Here is a 21,083-nt window from a genome sequence, read left to right on the forward strand (position 1 = left end):
CTTGATGGACTGTTTGCAAGCTAGGAGAGAAAGAGGAATTGTGGATGATTCCACATTTTTTTTTCTAAGATGGAGTTTCATTCTTGTTGCCCAGGCTGGAGTGCAATGGTGCAATCTCAGCTCACTGCAACCTCTGCCTCCAGGGTTCAAGCGATTCTTCTGCCTCAGCCTCCTGAGTAGCTGGGATTATGTGCACACACCATCATGCCCCGCTAATTTTACCATGTTGGCCAGGCTGGTCTCGGAACTCCTGACCTCAGGTGATTCACCCACCTCAGCCTCCCAAAGTGCTGGGATTACAGGTGTGAGCCACCATGCTCAGGTGATTCAAAAATTTTTGACCCAAGTACATGCTAGAGGGGAGTTACCCACTGTGACAGGGAATATCACAGGTACGACTGGGTTTTTGTTGTTTTTGTTTTGCTTTAGTTTTTTTTTTTTTTTTAAGAGATTGGTGTCTTGCTATGTTGCCCAGGCTGGTCTCAAACTCCTGGGCTCAAGTGATCTACCTGCCTCAACCTCCCAAAGTGCTGGGATTACAGGTGTGTGCCACCATGCCTGGCCAGAGAGCAGGTTTTACAGGACCTATCAGGAAGGAGTTACAAGTGGAGATGTCAATAAGCAGCTGAATATAGAAAGCAAAATTTCAAGTGAGAAGTCTGAGCTAAATTTGTGAGTCATTAGCAGGCAGGTGTTTTAAAAGCATAATACTGAATAAAATGCACCAAGAGAATGAATGTAGTTTTTAAAAGAAAAAAAAAAAAAAGGGCTGAGGAAAAAAAGGAGGACTCGGCAAAATAACAAAAGAAGACCAGATAGGCAGAGGGAAATCAAGAAAGTATGGTTCACAGCACTACTTTTGCCAGGAGCGAGAAATGTATTGTCAAATGTTCCTGATAAGTCAAATCAGACAGGACTGCAGACCAATGCCTAGATTAACAATAGGAAGATCATTGGTGCCCTTGCAAATTCAGTGTCACAGGAACTTCCTTGGAGTTGGTTTAAAGGAGAAACTATGAACAGCAATACAAAGACAACCGTGCTCAAGTAGCTTTCCTGTAAACGGGAGCAATAAAAATGAATTGTGGGCTGGGTGTGATGGCTCACGCCTGTAATCCCAGGACTTTGGGAGGTCAAAGCGGGTGGATCGCCTGAGGTCAGGAGTTTGAGACCAGCCTGGCCAACATGGCAAAACCCCATCTCTACTGAAAATACAAAAATTAGCTGGACGTGGTGGTGGGTGCCTGTAATCCCAGTTACTTGGGGGGCTGAGGCAGGAGAATCGCTTGAACCCAGGAGGCGGAGGTTGCAGTGAGCTGAGATCACATTATTGCCCTCCAGCCTGGGCAACATGAGTGAAACTCCATCTCAAAAAAACAAAAAAAAACAAAAAAAACAAATCAACTGTGTGATCGAACACATTGGTTTGGTAAAGGGAAGAGTTGTAATTTTTTTTTGCTTTTTTTTTTTAATCTAGGAGAAATAACAGCTGGTAAGAATAATTTAGTGGAGAAATAAAACCTGATAATGCAAGACAAAGGTGGTAACTGTTGGAGCAATTAAGCAGAAAAGTGGTGGTAGGAATCGAATGTACCAGCAGAGGGAGCAGACTTTGATAATAACAATGACAGTTCATCTACAGGAACAGGAGGGAGGAGAGGTGGTAGGAGACAGACAGATATGGTGGTGCAAATTTGCAAAAGACCTTTTATGATTGCTTCTACTTTCTTAGTTATGCAGATATTATACCTTAGAGTAAGAATGAAGGAGACATCTGTCAACTGCTTAATTAAGGTATCTTTAAATCTGGAAAATCATTTCACTGACCATCTCATTGCAGCAGTGTCATGTGGCAGTTAAGAGCACAGAGTCAAGAGACAGACTGACTGTCATAGTTAGAAACCAGCTCCATTACTTCCCTTATAACTTTGCACAGTTAGTTACACTCCCTGTACCTCTCCTCACTTGGTAAAGGGAAAAATAATTGTATCTACCTCAAGGGGTTATTGGAAGATAAAATGAGTTAATACCTATGAAGTACTTAGAACAATCCTTGGCACATAGTAATCACTACATAAATAGTTGCCATTGCTATTATTAAGGAATCACATGCTGCAAATTCATTGTCAAATGAGAGCAAAGACAGCTATACTAAGGTATCTATCACTTGTGTAGGTTTTCTTGAACCAAAAAGTAAAATGTTTTTCTAAATTTGAGGATAAGTTAGAGACTAACTCTCAAGTGCTCACTAAGCAACATTTAAAAGAGAACTTCAGGTTTTCACTCACACAGATGACTTCCCATTGCGAGGATCTTTGAATGTTGTTGTTCTTGTGTTATGATCAACAAAGTACCTTACACCTTCACGAGTGTATCTAATTTCCCAGCCTTCTGGCAGGGGTTCTTCATTCTGTAAGCTAAAAGACAAAGTTAAAATCACAAGATGAACATTTTCTAGGTACTAAAAATATCTTATTCAAGGTTGGTTGATTCTACCTACAGATATATGCAAGATGACTTAAGGCTGCTGTATATACATACCCTTGAGTTCTTGGATCTTCCCATTGGGTTGTTTTTGTGTTGTGATTCACAAAGTAAACCCTGTCTGTTGAATCCACTCTTTTTTCTGAAATATAAAATGACCATAATATTTAATAACTATTTGGGATCTATATATAAAATAAGGAATATATATAGTTATATATTATATATAAATATATAAAAAAATATCAGGGATATATGTATCCCTTATAATATATCTTATAGAATATATACAATATATAATCTATTCTATATATAATATATATTATATATTATAAGGGGTATATATTAAGGGATATATATAAGGGAGATATACATATAAAATAAGGGATATATATATGGAGATACATATATCTCCCTTACAGATCATTAGCAAAAACATAACGGCTTACCCCAGCCTGGTGGCAAAGGTCCATAAGGGTCATTTTCTGCAGCTAACATTGAAGCCTGATTGGAGAAAAGATTGGGGAGAGAAATAAAATAACAGTATTTTAATATGAAAGTAGAAATAAGCCAGGCACATGGCAGAATCACATTTTATAATAATTTTCTAAAAATATGATAAGGGGCTGGGCACAGTGGCTCACGCCTGTAATCCCAGCACTTTGGGAGGGCAAGGTGGGAGGATTACTTAAGCCCAGGAGTTCAAGACCAGCCTGGAAGACCCTGTCTCTATTAAAAATATATTTTTTTAAATTAGCCAGACATGTTGGCACATGCCTAAAGTCCCAGCTACTTGGAAGGCTGAGGTGGGAAGATCACTTGAGCCCAGGAGGTGGAGGTTGCAGTGAACTGTGATCACACTACTATTGCACTCCAGCCTGGGCAACAGAGCAAGAAGCTGTCTCAAAAATATATCTATATTATTAGATAGATAGATAGATAGATAGATAGATAGATAGATCTACATAATAAAGAAATGTAGCAATTTCAAGACACAAAGTTCTTTGTTTTTTGAGACAGGATCTTCCTGCTCTATTACCCAGACTGGGGTGCAGTGGTGTGATCTCAAGCTCACAGCAGCCTCTGCTTCCCAGGCTCAAGCAATCCTCCCACCTCAGCCCCACCGAGTAGCTGGGACTACAGACATGCGCCACCACACCCGGCTAATATTTGTATTTTTTGTAGAGACAAGGTTTTGCCATGTTTCTGAGGCTGGTCTCGAACTCCGAGGCTCACGTGATCCACCTACCTCGGCCTCTCACAGTGCTGGGATAACAGGTGTAAGCCACCACTCCCAGCCAAGACACAAAGTTCATAAAACGTCATGAAGAGGAGACTATCAACTAATCAAATTAATTATTAGTTTTTCTAAAATGATTTAAAAATAATACACTGGCGTCAGTACTTTACTCTCCCAGTCCTTCCATACTAAACTATAGAGGGAAGATGAAATGGGAGAAGAACATACAGGAAATTATGATGTTTAAATGAGGCAATATTATTTGTTTAAAAATAGACCAATTATCACAATTTTCTTTAAAACAAATGCCCACTAATAAAACTAACACTCAATTCCAGTATCATTTATAGAAATAAACTTTAATTAGTATCTTTTATTTTTCATACATACATAAAAACAATTTTTATGTATGCCTCCATTCTTATTATAACCTAGAAATATATTCTGAAGAAAATATAAGCATTCTATCAAGAATTTTATAATGACAAATGTAAAAATCATTACCTGAAAAATAATTTCTTAAAGTAAATGCATCTTGATGAATATAATCTTGTAACAGACTCTGTTAATTATACTCAATATTTATCTTCCACCTGTTCTTGAGAACCAAATATCCCTGCTTTGTTGGAGGTAGAAACGTGGCCACAAAGATCATGCCACTCCCCCTCCCTTGCAGCTGAGCTGGTAGAGTGAACAACTCTGGCCAATGAAGTATAGGCAGAAGCCATGGTGAGGGCATCTTTCACTAAGTAAAAAAGGCAAGGGCTTGCAACAACAGAGCCATCTGCCCTTTCAATTCCTCTTTCTCTTTCTTCTTGCCTAGACTGTGGATGTGAGGCCCACAGTGCAGAGCTCTATATAAACGAAGTAACAGGCCTGAAGTATGATAGGGATAGCAGAGCAAAAAGGCAGAAAGAACCCAGGTCCTTGATGACACTACTGAGTCAATGCAGCACTTAGACTTTTACCCCAGACCTGATGTTGTACTGAGATAATTAAACCTCAATGTGTTTAAGGAGATTCTATTACTTGCAAGATAACATTCTTCTGATACACATCTGTTACCTCATTCTGCCCTGTTCACCAAAGGTTTTCAAGTGTACAGGTAAGTCCAACCAAAAACAAAGCTATATGTATTACTTTTTATGTATGTATATAGCTATATATATTACTGTATATACCATACGGTATAATTACTATATATAGCTAAACTATGGAACCTTACTACAGATTTCTGTACAAGTCATAGAAGAACCAGCAATTGAAGGCAGCAGGAAATGCTATAGAAACTAGGCTGCCCACTCTCTCCCTGCTAGCTACATATAACAGGGAGAGTAGGTCAACCTGCAAATGAGAACTTACTATTTAACCTCTGAAAAAAATGTGGTTGAAAGAGTCAGACTGCAACAGGATTTTGGAGAAAGTTACTTACATTTTCTTTCTATGTCTCTTTCCTACTTCCTTTCTATCTGCCAGCTTCTACACTTTAGGTTTCTTCAAGGTGCCTCAAAACACTATCTGTAGTTGCCCAGTACTTTAAAATTTATCTTTTCTACCTCCTATGATCACACCATTTATCAGAGGAGTTTTGTTTTGTTTTTTCCACTCCTCTCACGGATGTTTGCTTATGGCAATAAGTAAATCACCAATTGGTCAAATTTTCAGACAGCATTAGACTTTTTGGACAAAACTTTCGAGTTCTAGAAATATCTTTGATGATACAAAACAGATGAACGTTGCTTCTTAGAATCTGGGAAGAGAATCAGAATAGCTAGCATACTGCGAGACTGGCTCTAAGTAAAATCATAAGGTAACTGGTTATGTTGAAAGCAAACAAAATTATTATAAAAGTGGAGGATTGAAAATTAGCAAAAATATTCTTTTATGAAGAATTGTATTTATGAAACTACCCCTTAGTAAGGATATAAAACTTAGTGTATAAGTTATGTTAGTAAACTAGAATATTTTAAAATATTATAAAGTGCTTACATATATATATATATATCAGAAACACTATTTATTAAAGATTAAAAAATACCTTGTAACACAGTCTATACCATTTCTAAAAATAACCAAAATAGATATGTCATTATGGTCAAGGGATAGAAAAAAAAAAAAAAAGGAAAAGAAAAGAAAAATCACCATAATAGAGAAGGACAAACAAATAAGGGAGAAAGTTATGTAAACAATCTTATAATTTGCTAATTACCGAATAGAGGTATCGTTGGTTAAACTGTTGCATAGCTCCCTGCAATTGGTTCCGCTGAGATTGCCACTGTTCAAAATTTCGGACAGATTCCATGGTAGGCCGCTGCCACGTTGTTGTTCTGGTGTTATGATCCACATAATAAACTCTTCCACGATCATCAACTCTTCTTTCCCAACTACCACAAATAAACAATAATAAAAATAAACAATAATCTCTCAATATAAGAAAATGAAAAGCAGTTATTACTTCACTCACTTTAAATATCAAGTTCAAGACATGTTAAAATACCTAAAACATATGAAACTATGAACTATTTATTTTAGCTACATTACCTTCCCATTCTACCACTAATATCTTTTTATTTCCTTTAATCACTGTAATGTTTACTCCCGCACTAGAAGAGGTTGCTTATTTTTATTTATTTATTTTTTAAATTTTACTTTAAGTTCTGGGATACATGTGTAGAACATGCAGGTTTGTTACACAGGTATACATGTGCCATGGTCGTTTGCTGCAACCCATCATACAGGTTTTAAGCCCCTCAAGGGGAGGGAGAGCATTAGCCCTAATATAATTTCTAAAGACTGTCTAAAAAGAGGCCACTGAAAGAACAGTTTCAGTATCAATCTGGCTATCCTCTTTCTCTCTCTTTTTTTTTTTTTGTGGGATGGCGTTTCACTCTTGTCACCCTGGCTGAAGTGCAATGGCGTGATCTCGGCTCACTGCAACCTCTGCCTCCCAGGTTCAAGTGATTTTCCTGCCTCAGCCTCCCGGGTAGCTGGGATTACAGGCACAGACCACCACACCCAGCTAATTTTTTGTATTTTTAGTAGAGACGGGGTTTCACCATGTTGGCCAGGCTGGTCTTGAACTCCTGACCTCAGGTGATCCTCCCACCTCTCGGCCTCCCAAAGTGTTGGGATTACAGGCATGAGCCACCGTGCCCAGCCTCTCCTTCTTTCTTTGATAAGCATTTACTGACAGTGCTTGCTGTATACCAAGCAATCTGCTCTATAGCCAACACCCATGTTCAGGATGAGTTAACTGAACTCTTTTTATTACTTTTTAACTCATCTTCCTACCATTATATTGCTGCCAATTTTCTTCCTGAAACGCAGGTGGACTCCATGTCATTCCACCCATGAGGCTCACTGGCATGGCATAAAAATGTACTGTCCACATTTTCAGTCTCATCTCCCTGAGATCCTACAAGGGTCTCATGTGAGAGTCTAACCAACTATTTGCTGGTTCCAAGGGTGTCATGAGTTGAATTTTGTCATGCTTTTGCCTCACAGAAGACCCTTACCTATTTCTCTACCAACCAGAATTCTACTCATCCTCGAGGGTTCACGCCAACTCCCACCTGTTCTACACATGTAGGATCTATTAAACCAATTTTTATGATTAACTTATAAAATGATTGTAAACTCCTTTCAGCAAGCAATTATAAATTCCTTAAACTTATTACTAAAAATACAATGGGGTCACAAAGAGAATAATAGACGCTAAAGATGAAATTAAAGACAACCTCTACCTAATATTTGGACAACAGTTTCAGTGAAATAAACCCCATGTCATGGCACTCAATGAATGGGCTAAATGAATGACTATAACTTGATGATCCTGTCAGAGTTAAAATGAACTTCACGGTTTGCTATATTGCAATATCGGTGCCATGTTTTCCAATAAGTTCTCATTTAATACTGTAGAATCAAGGCCTGAGTGCTTTGTTCCATAAAAGAGAAATATTCCACAAAAATAACATTTCTCTGCCTTAAATTTTCTAGATTTTGAATGTGTTTTATAATGGTGGGTTTTAAATTGAATATGGAAGGGAAATCTGAGTATCTAAGAAATATACTTCAGGTACACACAGAATGTGTGAGATAAATGAATGTAAATAGTACAATTCGACTAGCTATCAGTGCAGTTATATAGACAGTTATGAAAAAATACAAAGGTAAAGGAAGACTCGTTTGTGAATGGCCTTGAACGACAGCCTAATAGCATGAATTTTAGTATGTAATAAAAACTTTATTAATTTAAAACCTTCTACAATTTTAGGTATAAGTTCACTCATGGAGACCTTTGTAGATTATAGTTTCGGGCCACTTTAATATTTAAGTCATTAAATCTTATGAAATAACACACTTTAGATCACTATCCTTGCAGAACCATACATATAAACTGTCCTAAATATTACCTTTCTTTCCTTAAAAAAATTACAAGGAAAGACTGACAACTGACCAAATTTTGCAGCTTCTCTCAGTAACTCATGCCAATGCTTGACAGTCTCTTGAAGAAGCCCTACAGACTATCTAGTCTCATTGACTGAACATTCATTATTTATACAAGGAAATTTAAAGAAACTGAATATATGCAGAATGAAAGAATCAAATTATGCTGTACTAAATAAATTTGAAAACCACATATGTGATAAAATATAACTGCAGATGCATAAAGATGCTATATTACCCTGGAGGTAAAGGTTGTGGTCTCTCCCATGTGGTAGTTCGAGTATTATGATCCACATAATAGGTTCTACCATGAGGATCTTTTCTTTGTTCCCACCTTTAATAAAAATACAAAAATAACAGTAAGAGACAACACACTAGGACAATCTTCCTAGTAATCAGAATGACTGAATGAATGACTCTTCCTTATAATCAGAAAAATTACAGATAAGCTTTACTTTTATTAAAAGACTATAAACACACACACACCACAGAGCAATATATAAAGGCTATTATATATATACATAAGTGTTCATTTTCTCAATTATTAGTACCTTTTTAACCTCTTAATTATTCCCTGTTTATTACAGTATTGGAAACTCAAAAAGTATAGTTAGCAGAAAAGGAATACAATACCCCACATTTAAAAAAGTTACTTACAGAATTCCAAATTATCAGAAAACAGAAATTGAATCAAGAATAAAGAAACCAGGTCGGGCGCCGTGGCTCAAGCCTGTAATCCCAGCACTTTGGGAGGCCGAGACGGGCGGATCACGAGGTCAGGAGATCGAGACCATCCTGGCTAACACGGTGAAACCGTCTCTACTAAAAATACAAAAAACTAGCCGGGCGAGGTGGCGCGCGCCTGTAGTCCCAGCTACTCGGGAGGCTGAGGCAGGAGAATGGCGTAAACCCGGGAGGCGGAGCTTACAGTGAGCTGAGATCCGGCCACTGCACTCCAGCCTCGGGGACAGAGTAAGACTCTGTCTCAAAAAAAAAAAAAAAAAAAACAAGAATAAAGAAACCTTCAGCTTAATATTAAACCCAAGGCACAAAATGTCTATGAAGTAATATATTGATTTGGCTGTAATTTCAAAAGTACCCATCTAAAAGATTTTTAGCCGAAATCGCCTTAAAGAAGTATGTGGTGATACTGCTCCATGAAAATTCTTTCATCTGTGTGCACAGTGTCTTTTCTTTGTGCATATCTATCCCAATTTTCGTTTTGGTAGGTCTCAGAATTTATGGAAATTACATTTTATCTTTTTCATATTCTATTTTGAAGACTCTCAATCTCTTGTTTCTACCATTCTCATTTTTTCTTCTGTGATTCCTGTTAATTTCTCTTCAGTCTTTTCTTAATATGGTATAGAAAAATAATTTTTAAAAATAAAAACTGGTGGGCCAGGCATGGTGGCTCATGCCTGTAATCCCAGCACTTTGGGAGGCTAAGGAGGGTGGATCACCTGAGGTCAGGAGCTCAAGACCAGCCTGGCCAATATGGAGAAACCCCGTCTCTACTAAACACACACACACACACACACACACACACACACACACAAAATTAGCCAGCCATGGTGGCACACACTCCTGTAATCCAAGCTACTTGGGAGGTTGACGCATGAGAATTGCTTGAACCCAGCCTGGGCAACAGGGCAAGACTGTCTTAAAAATATAAAATATAAACAAACAAACAAACAAAAACTCATACTTCTGAGTTTAAGACTCTTGTTTTCAATTTTAAAATAGAATAACCAGAAAATATTTTCCTTTTTCTTTAACACAAGAACTCAAGAAGGTAGTGTTTCGGAAGAGACATGAGAGAGTGTTCCTAGGGTGCTGTCAATGTTCTCTTTCGTGACTTGTGTGATGGTTACAAATGTGTATTTTGTGAGAAATCAGCTTCATCTGTATATTTTGAAGGAAAGTACTTTTCTGTGTGTATGTGATGTTTCACAATAAGAGATTCTGTTTTTAAATGTGAGTGCTTATCAAAAAGCCCTAACTTGAAATGCTGAGTTTTGATAAGTTGTCCTGCACCAAGAGGGAGGCTCAAGGATCTCCCATAAAGAATCCAGCACTTTTCCCTTCTACCGTCCTTCCCCATCTGCAAAGTTTTGAGAGAGGATCAAATCGCTTTTCCCTATTATTTGTTAATATGGTAAATTTATATTTTCAAATATTAAATCAATCTGTGAGAATCCCCCCAAAAAGAACCCAATTAAATTTATTTTATTAAGAGTGCCAAAGTTATTTTATTTTTGTACACGATAACTATATATACTGAAACTACTCCCTAGTTCGCACCCATAAACACATACATACTTAAAATGACAAATACACACAAAAAATTAAAAAAATTGTTTAGTCTGCATCTAACAAACCCACGTCACAAAATGCTTAAGTAGTAACCATAAACGATAAAGATTCCAAAGTTCAGAACTGACTTAGGATCACAAAAATTATTAAACTTGCCTATTATATCCTACACTGGAACACTCAAGATATTCAGTACTGTAAAAACTTAGATATTCCTTATAAAGCATTTCACTAAAATCAGACAATCTGAAAGTTATGATTTACTTTATCTGCTTATATAAAAAGCACACGGGAAAGAAGGAGTTAAATATAAAATTTCATTTTAAAGGTCTTTCAGGAATATGTCTAACATGTACCAATGGGCTATTCTGTATGAAAGCTTAACTACCAAAACCAAATGAATACCTAACAACCTGATCAAGTTTTACTTTTGCTATTTTTAGGTAATAATTCCCATACACAGTCCTTGAATATTTATTGCTTTCCTATAGCAAAATTTCCTGATTTCAACTGTTTCTTCACAAATATCCTTTACTATTTTTAATTTAGCTTTAATTTTTATCAAAATTACATATACTTTCAGATAGTTTAATATATACTTTCATAGCTATATAATTATATATACCTTCACATAGTTTAAACAGTCATATAGTCTATGAGACTTATTGCAAAAAACAACAGTACTTACTGTCTCTTTCACTTCATTTTCCACTCCCCAAGGCAATATTTTCAACTTTGTTTCAGTCCATTTTTTTTGGTATTTACTTCTTTTACTTATTAACTTCCTTGACCTATTGTAACTTGTTTAATTTCAAACATAATGTATTGACATTTTACTAGGAAAGGTGAAGCTGCAGGTCTCTCTCCTGCACACACACACATCTACACTTACCCTCCTCCCAACCACTCCAAATATATACATATGTTGTACCTTCCCTTACAGTTATCATTATGACTATGTAAACTCTCCCCACAGCTGAGCACAGAACATACCCCGATTTTTTTAAAAAAAATACTATTAGCTAGAAAAATTATCTCCACTTCCATTTGCTTGTCTACATTCTTATAGTTAAACCCCAAATACTTTTCCAGTTGCATAAATCTCTTGAAACGTTCAAGCTTGTTAGCTGTTCTATGATTGTACCTGCCTTCTGATTAGCTTCTACTCTAGACTGTCTGCTGTCTGAGGCCACTCTGGGCTTTCCTTCACCATTGTGCAGCATTCCTTTCACTCTTCTCCTAGCAGACCCTCTAATTCCTGTATCCAACATCTTTTACTTTCACTACCTAGTTTTGAGAAAACACAAGTCCTAGTAGCTTTCTAAGAAAGAAGACATAGGAAGTGAACTTTTGGAAACCTAGGATATGGAAAAATGTATTTATTCTACGCAAACACTAAACAGTGTGGCTGGATACAGAAATATATGTTGGGTGTAATTTCCTTCAGCATGTAAGGCATGGACCCACTGTCTTCCACTGTCTTCTAGCTTTTTGTGTTGATTCTAGGAAATCTGATGCCATTCTGATTATTATGAAACCTGCTTTATTTTTTCAATCTCTGAAAATATTTAAATTTAATTGGCCCCAATGTACTAAAATTTTCACAACCATCTTAAAATAGATCTGTTTTCATTTATCATCCTGGATTTTTAGTGAGTCTTTTCAATAAGAAATTTGTGTTTATTCTTCAATAAAGAAATTTGTGTTTGTTATTTTGTTAAGGACTTCCTCCTATTTTCTCTCTTTCTAGAACTTTTCTTATCAGACTGTCTGAACTGATCCTTATGTGTTACTCTCTGGCAAATTTCTTTACCTCTATCAGTCAAATTTTCCACGGAATTAAATTTCCAAGAGTTTTTTTAGTTCTTTGAGTATTCCATTTTTATAGCACTGGGTTCTTGTTTTATGTATGTCATATCTACTTTTATCCTTCACAGGATATTAAAATAGTCTGTTATCTTTTTTTTTTTTTTTGATGGAATCTCACTCTGTCACCCAGGCTGGAGTGCAGCGGTGCAATATTGGCTCACTGCAACCTCCGTCTCCCAGGTTCAAGCGATTCTTCTGCCTCAGTCTTTTGAGTAGCTGGGACTACAGGCAAGTGACACCACGCCTGGCTAATTTTTGTATTTTTTATTAGAGGCAGGGTTTCACCATATTGGCCAGGCTGGTCTCGAACTCCTGACCTCGTGATCTGTCTGCCTAGGCCTCCCAAAGTGCTGGGGATTACAGGCGGGAGTCACCGCACCCAGCCCTAGTCTGGTATCTTAAAACAGTATTTTCTAGGTTGTTTGTTTTGATATCTATCTTTCAAATTAAGAGGTTTCCCTCAGATGTCTAATGAGAAGGGCACCGAAAACTGACTGGGAATTTTATGTGCCTGGGTGGGGCTTGTGGATTGCAGGGTTAATTGAAGAGTGATAATAATGGGGCTGTTTTGTTAGAGAACAATCTATACTAGTATTTTCAGTGTTTTGGGGAGGTATTCAATAGAAGATACTGTCAGTCTCCTGGGTGAAGAGGTAAAATCCTGGGTGTCAATATTCTGGGATCTGGGTTGGGTGTGTATTTGAAAATTTACTTTACAACTTTCTTTACTTATTAACCTTTCAAAGGTTCACTTATGTCTGCTGATTTAGGACAGTTTTTCTGACCTCCAATGTGCCTGGTGTTCCCAAGCATCAAGTATCTCCAGTGAGGAAACCCCTAGGCAGAGCAGAAGTTCTGGCTGCAGGGAAGGGAATTAGGGTTTCTCAAACATTCAATCTTGCCATTTACAGTGTCATCTTCACTACCACTTCCAAAGGTATCCGATGCTGCCAATGCGTATTATGAGCTTTTCCCACTGACAGGCCAGAATCCAGCTCTCTTGGGTTTGCTAACTGAGGTGCACTTAACCATCCTCCAAATGACTGCAGCCTCCACCAACAGCTTGATGGCAACCTCGTAAGAACCCCAAGTAGAAGCACCCAGCGAATGCACTTCCTTATTCCTGACGCTCAGAAACTATGTGAGATAAGTTTTGGGGTAATTTATTATACAGCAATAAATAATACACAAGGAAGCACTACAAACCATTCAAAAGAATTAAGGGAGACCTACGTATTAGACCTTACGCTCCGCAGAGTTTGGGCCTTTATGTTTTGCTAATCAGTATACTAACAGCACCTAGCACAGAGGCTGCCACAGACAAAGAGTTTAATAAATATTTGTCAATTAAATATTTGATCAATGTGTGAATTTATTTGTACTGATTTGGAAATATGACTAAGTTGTTTTTTTAAACCAACTGAAAAACTATACACAGTATGATCCTATTTATGAAAATATTTTATGCAAAATAATAATGTATATAGCTGCTCTCTAGCCTCTTCATCCACTTTTATCTTGTCTCATAGAACTTGTCACTACCAGACATTACTCTATGAGTTTTTTTACAGAAGGCCACTGTTTGTCTTCCCACTGAAATACAAGCTCTACACAACAGGTGCTACACAACAGAGCCTTGGGCTCTCTTGCTCTGCTGCACACGCCTAGAACAAGGCTCTCAAATATTTCCTGCTGGAATAATATATATAGACACCACTCTCACTGGTGAGTTTAAGAAGTATTAATATTTCTATATGACTTACATATTGTATTTGTCATGTCTTAATTTTGTAATCAGAAACAGTTTTAATACTGGGGGAAAAAATAAACACAACCAAGCCCTCCATCCATATAATGGGCTACAAAGCCCTTTTCTGTTTTATCCTGAGCTAACTTCAAGTATTTCTAATTTACCATTTAACAAATATTCAGTAAGCACTTACGTTCCAAGCACAATGCTAGTCGCTGATCTTGTTAGATCACTTCCAGATTTCAGTGTTTTTGTTCTAAATAGAATTTGTCTTTCTCAAACTAAATTTCTTGCTACACAGAACATTATATTCAGAACTGCTTTCGGTTATCTTATTTCTAATTTTCTAGACCCACAGAATGCACTTTAATAGATCTATAATGCACTAGATAAGGAGGCAAATTTCTACAAAGAGCCAGATGGTAAATATTTTAGGCTTTGTGAACCAAAGATATAATCAAGACAATTATATAGGTACTTACATAAAAAGAGACTCCTGCCCGGCTCCACCCTCTCTGCCTATGCTGGGGCATCCCGAGTTGTGGGCATGTTGCGTACCCAGTTCCCTCTGCTGACAACATTCTCAGAACACAGAGTTCCTGGTCCACAAGGGAGCAGCCTGGCCAATTTCACCGTCTGCCCCAGGGACTCTTGAATACCTGTGTGTGCCCTTCTCTCCTCCCCTGGCAGCTGGCCCAAAGTGAGTCACCATGCTGAGCTGTCACTCCCAGGGTATGCGTCCACTGCTTGGGACCTGGTAGCTGCCAAGAGTGAGTCCCCCAAATCTGGTGGTGACCAGAGCATGCCTTGGGCAGCAATAAGGGAGGAAGGTACTTTTAGGGGGAAGTGGTACAGGGGTAAAGGGGGCTACTCTGGCTTTGTCTCCATGACTCATAGTGACAGCCTTCTAGAGCTGTACCTGGGGGCCCTATAAAAGTGGTGGACAGGATCTGGCCAGACACCAGATAATCCCGGAGTGAAAATTCATGAACACCCCGCAAATAGGTGCAAATCACCAAATTACTGATTACTGAGAATTCTCAATAGAACTCTAATTTATAACTGCCACACTTCACCTTCAACCATAACCCTCTTCTGCCTAATATTTAGGTATGGTTTCTCTGTCTCAGTGAAACATTATATACAAATTTTCAAAGCCTAGTACTGAACAAAGACTTTGCTTAAAAAAAAAAAAAGTGGAAGAATTTTGTGAAATATATTACAATAAAAATAATAAAATTTGGTGACTGATTGGGCAACTGCTGGCTTCAAACTTAGGTAACAGGGGTTGGCAGTAAGACTGCTGCCTTGTCATAACCACAATCCCAGAGTTAATCCTCTTTCTGTCTAGTATTGGCCAATCTCTGCCTCCACCGACCTACTCCATCAGCAGATCAACTGTCAGTCTCTTCCATTTTACAAAACCATCTACTCCTCAGTTCTGTATGTCCTCTTGCTCACTTCTATCAAACATTCCTCCTTCCCTTTGTCTTCACAGAGAAAGTTTTCTACATTAGTTCACACTCTTCCAAAGTGTCCTCTATCACACTTCCTCCCCTCTCATTCACTCTCAACTCACAGCAAGTTGAATACAGCTCTGGTTATTTCAATATGCCACGACCCAGTTGCCTAACCACTATTTAGAGGTAGGGCGGAGGGGTGCAGATTGAGAATGTATTTTTAATCTCTCTGAAAAGTAACTCAATACACTGTCCAAATTTTCACTGATGCGCACTTTAAATTAGGTTTTGATACACAAAACTTCTTTATTTCATCTACATATCTCTATGGAAAGTGAATTTAAAAAACTGTGGAGAGCAAAGGGTTGTTTAACAAAACAACTTGAAGTAGCAGTTCTCAACCTGGCTGTGCATTAGAATCAACAGGATTTAGGCACCCATAATCCTATCCTGCTGTTAGCCAAATGACTCAGTAAGTTACCAAACAAAAGAAAACATAGGAACTAAGGTAAGATTTTTAAGCAAAGAGGGAAGATGATGTGGAGTTGAAAACTGCTAACTCAAAGGGTTACACAGCCTAGTGCTGTGTATGCCAGAAGAATCCACCTTGGTTCCACTCTTTTCTATTCTATCTCCCCACAACTTATTACCAAGACCCACCTTATGTCAACCTAAAATATTAGCATTTACCTCACTTCAGGCTCTCTTCATTTCTCCCCTGGATTAGTGGCTTTTAAACTTTTTTTGATCACAGTTTACACAGTAAGAAGTGTGTTTTATATAAACATCTCTGTGTATACCAGATTGCTATTTACTGATTTTACACACACACACAGAGAGAGAGAGAGAGAGAAACTTTCTGGAAATAATGCTTATTCGTACTACATTTAACATTTTCCAGTATTTCCTATTCTCGCCTATATTTCTTTGCTTCATTATGTGTTCAAATGCTGGTCATAACCTATTAATGGGTTGTACTCTACAAATTGAAAAACACTAACCTAGATTACTGCAAAATTCTAATACCAAGATCATAAATGGTGGCAACAAGCCTGCTGAAGCATTTATCTGGTTCCGACAGAATTAGGTGTATGTACTTACTGTTTTGAACTGGAATGCCAGCTTCCCCCATTTATAAAACAGCCTGGCTGCTATTCCAACTCCTAACTCCTCAGCTGTCTATACCACTGCAAAAATGATCTTAATAAAAGCAAAGAGGATTATGTCACTCCCCTGCTTTACATTCTTTAATGCTTATTAGTAGTTTTCAGAAAACAGTTCAAAACCCTTCGCAATCACACAAAATTCTTCATAGGGCTGTTTTCTCTTCAGCATTATATATCTTGCTGCCTCAAATGCTGAACTCAAACTATAACAAAATAATAATTCCTGGGTTCAGCATACTCATTTTCATGGGTACTAGGGATTTGAATGTGCAGTCGGCTCTACTAAAAATGAAACTTTTCACCACTGTGCTAACTCCTCCTCTTCTTTCAGAATCCACTGAAGTGTCATAGCTTTCAGAAAGTATTCTTCGACTTCAACAGCACAGGTGACTCCTCCCATTCCTTCTCTGCATGTGTTCTTGTCATGGCATCATAAACTTACCTCTGGCATTAGCTTTAATTATACTGTATACTGGCTGATTGTTTACTTCTCTTCCCCACCCCCAGCACTTAAATGATGAGGTTCCTGGCAGTAAGAATGGTTTTTTTTTTCTTTTTTTTTTTTTTTTTAAGACGGAGTCTCGCTCTGTCATCCAGGCTGGAGTGCAGTGGCATGATCTCAGCTCACTGCCAGCTCCGCCTCCCGGGTTCAAGCGCTTCTCCTGCCTCAGCCTCTCGAGGAGCTGGGACTACAGGCGTCCGCCACCATGTCCGGTTAATTTTTTGTATTTTTAGTAGAGACGAGGTTTCACCGTGTTAGCCAGGATGCTCTCGATCTCCTGACCTCCTGATCCACCCACCTCGGCCTCCCAAAGTGCTGGGATTACAGGCGTAAGCCGCCGCGCCTGGCTAAGAATAGCTTTTTATATGTCTTTGCCACAGTGACTGTTACATGAGAGACTAGGATAAATGACTCATTTACCAAAGACAGGGGACACAGGACAAGAGATTTTTGAGAGGGAAAGGAAAGCTGAAACATTTGCAGGGAACAGAAGAGGGAAAAGCGGTTGAAAATAAGCTCAGAGAAAAGTCTGGCCTGAACGCATAGATTTAACAGTTAAAATGATGTAGCGCCGGTCAGGTGTGGTGGCTCACACCTATAATCCCAACACTTAGGGAGGCGAGGAGGGTGGATCACGAAATCAGGAGTTCGAAACCAGCCTGACCAACATGGAGAAACCCCGTCTCTACTAAAAATACAAAAATTAGCTGGGCATGGTGGCAGACGCCTCTAATCCCAGCCCCTCGCGAGGCTGAGGCAGGAGAATCACTTGAATCTGGGACGCAGAAGTTGCAGTGAGTCAAGATTGTGCCATTGCACTCTAGCGTGGGCAACAAGAGTGAAACTCCATTCCAAAACAATAATAATGGAGAGTGCTAGATCTACTGGGGTAAGCACACAAAGGAAGACCAAAGGTTGAAATCATAATTATGCCGTGGACAACATCAGATGAGCCAGTAAAGGGCACTGAGAAAAAACAATTCTAAAAAAAACCAAGGTACATTAACAGTGACTGAGGTAAGAAAATGAAGACAATAGTGTAGAGACATCTAGAAGTGCAGTTGCAACAGCTACAAGAGTTGACATTCTGATCACTGTAAGCTGTATTGGAAAGCACTGTGTCCATATTTTTATTGCAGCACTTTCTGACCGTATTGTATATACTGTACATGTTTACAACTGTGAATCACTACATAAGCTTCTTGAAGGCAGAGACAATTAATCACTAATTAACATTAGTATTATCAGTGCCAAAGGACAAAGAAATTGTTACATGAATACAGAGGAGATGACCAAATGGAATAAACATACAGAATACTCTTTAAAGAAAATCATGGGGAGCTAAATAATTATAATGAGAAACTTAAAAGAGCTTAAGAATTACTAACCAGCAATGAAAAATTGTGTTTTTAATAGTCAATCAGCAAGGTATGTGACTCCCCAGCACTCAATTTATTAGCTGAGGAAAAGAAGAGCTATTTGCTCTCCAGCATGAGGTCTGGAAACAGACCACCAAGGATGCTAGAGAACTGAAGATACTATATGGAGTATCATGGTATTCTTATGAAAAGTAAAAATAAACCAAGAACCAAATCAAGAGGGTTTTGCTGATTAACATCAGGATTTTTGTTTTCCCTTCATACTACATATATTTCAACCAGATGAGCAATTGTTCTTAGTTTCAAAAAGTACTTCTTTGCAGCAAGTAAATAAATAGTATGATTCAGATCCCAACTTAGATTTTGAAGTTCTGAACAATGAAAACATTTTATACACATATTCAATAGTCATATATTAACACAGAGTTGCTACTTAAATGCAAGTCAGACATTAAAAAATTTAACATACCCCGATGGCAAGGTTTCTGCGTTGGCATTCCCAGACTGCTGCCGTACAGGATCCATACACCCATCTGGCTGTCTTGATTTGGCTGCTTCAAAAGCAGAACTACTTCTAGAATTAGAGGTGTCAGGCTCTAATATACCTCTAGCTTCAGATCCCAATTCTGCACTGGTAGAAGGATTACATTCATTGTTTTCTGAAGAAGTCAGTATTTCTTGAACTGGAGGATCTTCAACAGTAGTACTAGTGTAATTTGGAGACAAGGCATTTTCTTCAGACACTACTGGAGTACCCGTGACAGAAGCATTATCAGTTGGTGCAAATGAGGATGATTCTCCATTAACTGAGAAGGGAAAATTAATAAAACAATCTATCAAGTAATGATAAAGCAATCAATTACCTAATCAATTGACTACACTATTCAGAGCCTAATCCAGACTAAGCAACTACAATCCATTCTCCAAACAGCAGACAAAGTAATCTTTTCAAAATATGTAACATAAAATAAAATGGAGATTTTTTTTGTTGCTCAAAATTTCAGGGATAAATATATAAATGATAAAAATTTAAGCATGTGTAATAATAACAACCTTAAGGAGAGAGGCACCAACATTAAGATAACCAATGTTTTCCCTCCAAATCATCCATTCTGAGAAGTCTGTATGGGCCATCTAAACTTTGAAAAATGATCCCTTTCAATTGCTCTTCTCTTGTGTAAATGGTAGCTAACGTCAAACAAACTGTTTTGCCAATAGTAGGAACTATATGATGGCATCAATTCTTAAAATAGTACTATAGGGGTTACAAGAACCTGTTCTACACTTTTTCAAGAAAAAACCCAGTACTGCAATCCAGTGACACAGTTTTCCTAATTTTCATTTTAAGTGTGATTGACCTACTTCGACTGTGTGTCACTATAAAATGAGTCAAATTAAAACTGTAAGGGTGAATAGATTACAGAATAAAACCTTCTGGAAAATCAAATATCAAAGTTCTAATGGAAATGGCAGGGGGAGACATAATCACAAATTTTAGGAGAATTAATGACAAAAAAACCCACTCAGATTAAATGCTACTGGACATGGTCAAAGAAATACCAAAGATGTAAGAAAGGAAGGTAATAAAAGAGCTTAGAATTCATTCCAGGCACAGAAAAAAAGAAAAAAGTAAGTAGAAGAAAATGAATTTTGGTCAAAAGACCCCCAAAAAAAGATCAGAATTTCCTAATGCAGTTGATATGACTCAAGAACTTACTGAAAATATAATATCTAAGTCCTCATACTAGACTTACTGAATCTCTAGGGGAAATCACTAGGGAGGAACCTGGGGATCTGCATTTCCAACAAATGCATATGATTTTTTTAATCAGGAAAGCTGGAGAAACCATGAAATATACCTTTCCAAGTTTTATAAAGAAAACATGTTTAATATAAATAACATTAGAAATACCACGTACAATTTCCTATCAATGAGTTTGAAATTAGCTAAACTAACTCAAGGGAAAGAAAAAAAAGACAAATCAGAGTAGCAATGGAAAAGGTGATGAAAGTTCTAATACCATCATTCCTAAAGGCCCCAGGCTCAGCAAGGTTTCTGAGAAAATTCTATGAAGCCTTTATCAGATAGATCATTCCTATGTTATTTAAGGTGTTATAACACATAAGGGGAGAAAAAGTGAAAAGGAGTGTCCTAACTCATTCTGGGAAGGTAATGTAACCTTTCAAAGCTGAAACTGAACAACAACAGAACAAGAAGACTATAGACTAACATCATGTATAAATTCAAGGATGATTTGATATTAGGAAACTACATTAGAAAATCTACTATGTTAGCAGATTAAAGGATAAACATCATATGATTATAAGCATTCAAGAAAATCTTGGTAAAATACTTGACAAGAAGAATCAGGAAAAATTCACAAGTAATCTAGATTATCTATCACAAATCTATAGTCATTAATATACAATAACTGTAAAACATTTTAAGAACTTCTTTTTTTTTTTTTTTT

The 21,083-nt window shown here is 37.6% G+C and overlaps 1 protein-coding gene across 2 annotated transcripts in view; it reads right to left on the reverse strand.

The window, feature by feature from the left end:
• WWP1 (WW domain containing E3 ubiquitin protein ligase 1) overlaps positions 1-21,083 on the reverse strand; it is a 100,636-nt gene that overhangs the window by 34,589 nt on the left and 44,964 nt on the right. For both annotated transcript variants that reach the window (XM_011937084.1, XM_011937085.1), the window contains exons 9-13: positions 8,409-8,504; positions 5,934-6,108; positions 2,934-2,988; positions 2,542-2,626; positions 2,289-2,417 (exon numbers count right to left, since the gene is read on the reverse strand). In XM_011937084.1, the coding sequence (XP_011792474.1) occupies positions 2,289-2,417; positions 2,542-2,626; positions 2,934-2,988; positions 5,934-6,108; positions 8,409-8,504 (540 nt within the window). The remainder of the gene's footprint in view (positions 1-2,288; positions 2,418-2,541; positions 2,627-2,933; positions 2,989-5,933; positions 6,109-8,408; positions 8,505-21,083) is intronic.

The sequence above is a fragment of the Colobus angolensis genome, unplaced genomic scaffold (assembly GCF_000951035.1).
Source record: "Colobus angolensis palliatus isolate OR3802 unplaced genomic scaffold, Cang.pa_1.0 Scaffold16, whole genome shotgun sequence".
Classification (NCBI taxonomy): Eukaryota; Metazoa; Chordata; class Mammalia; order Primates; family Cercopithecidae; genus Colobus; species Colobus angolensis.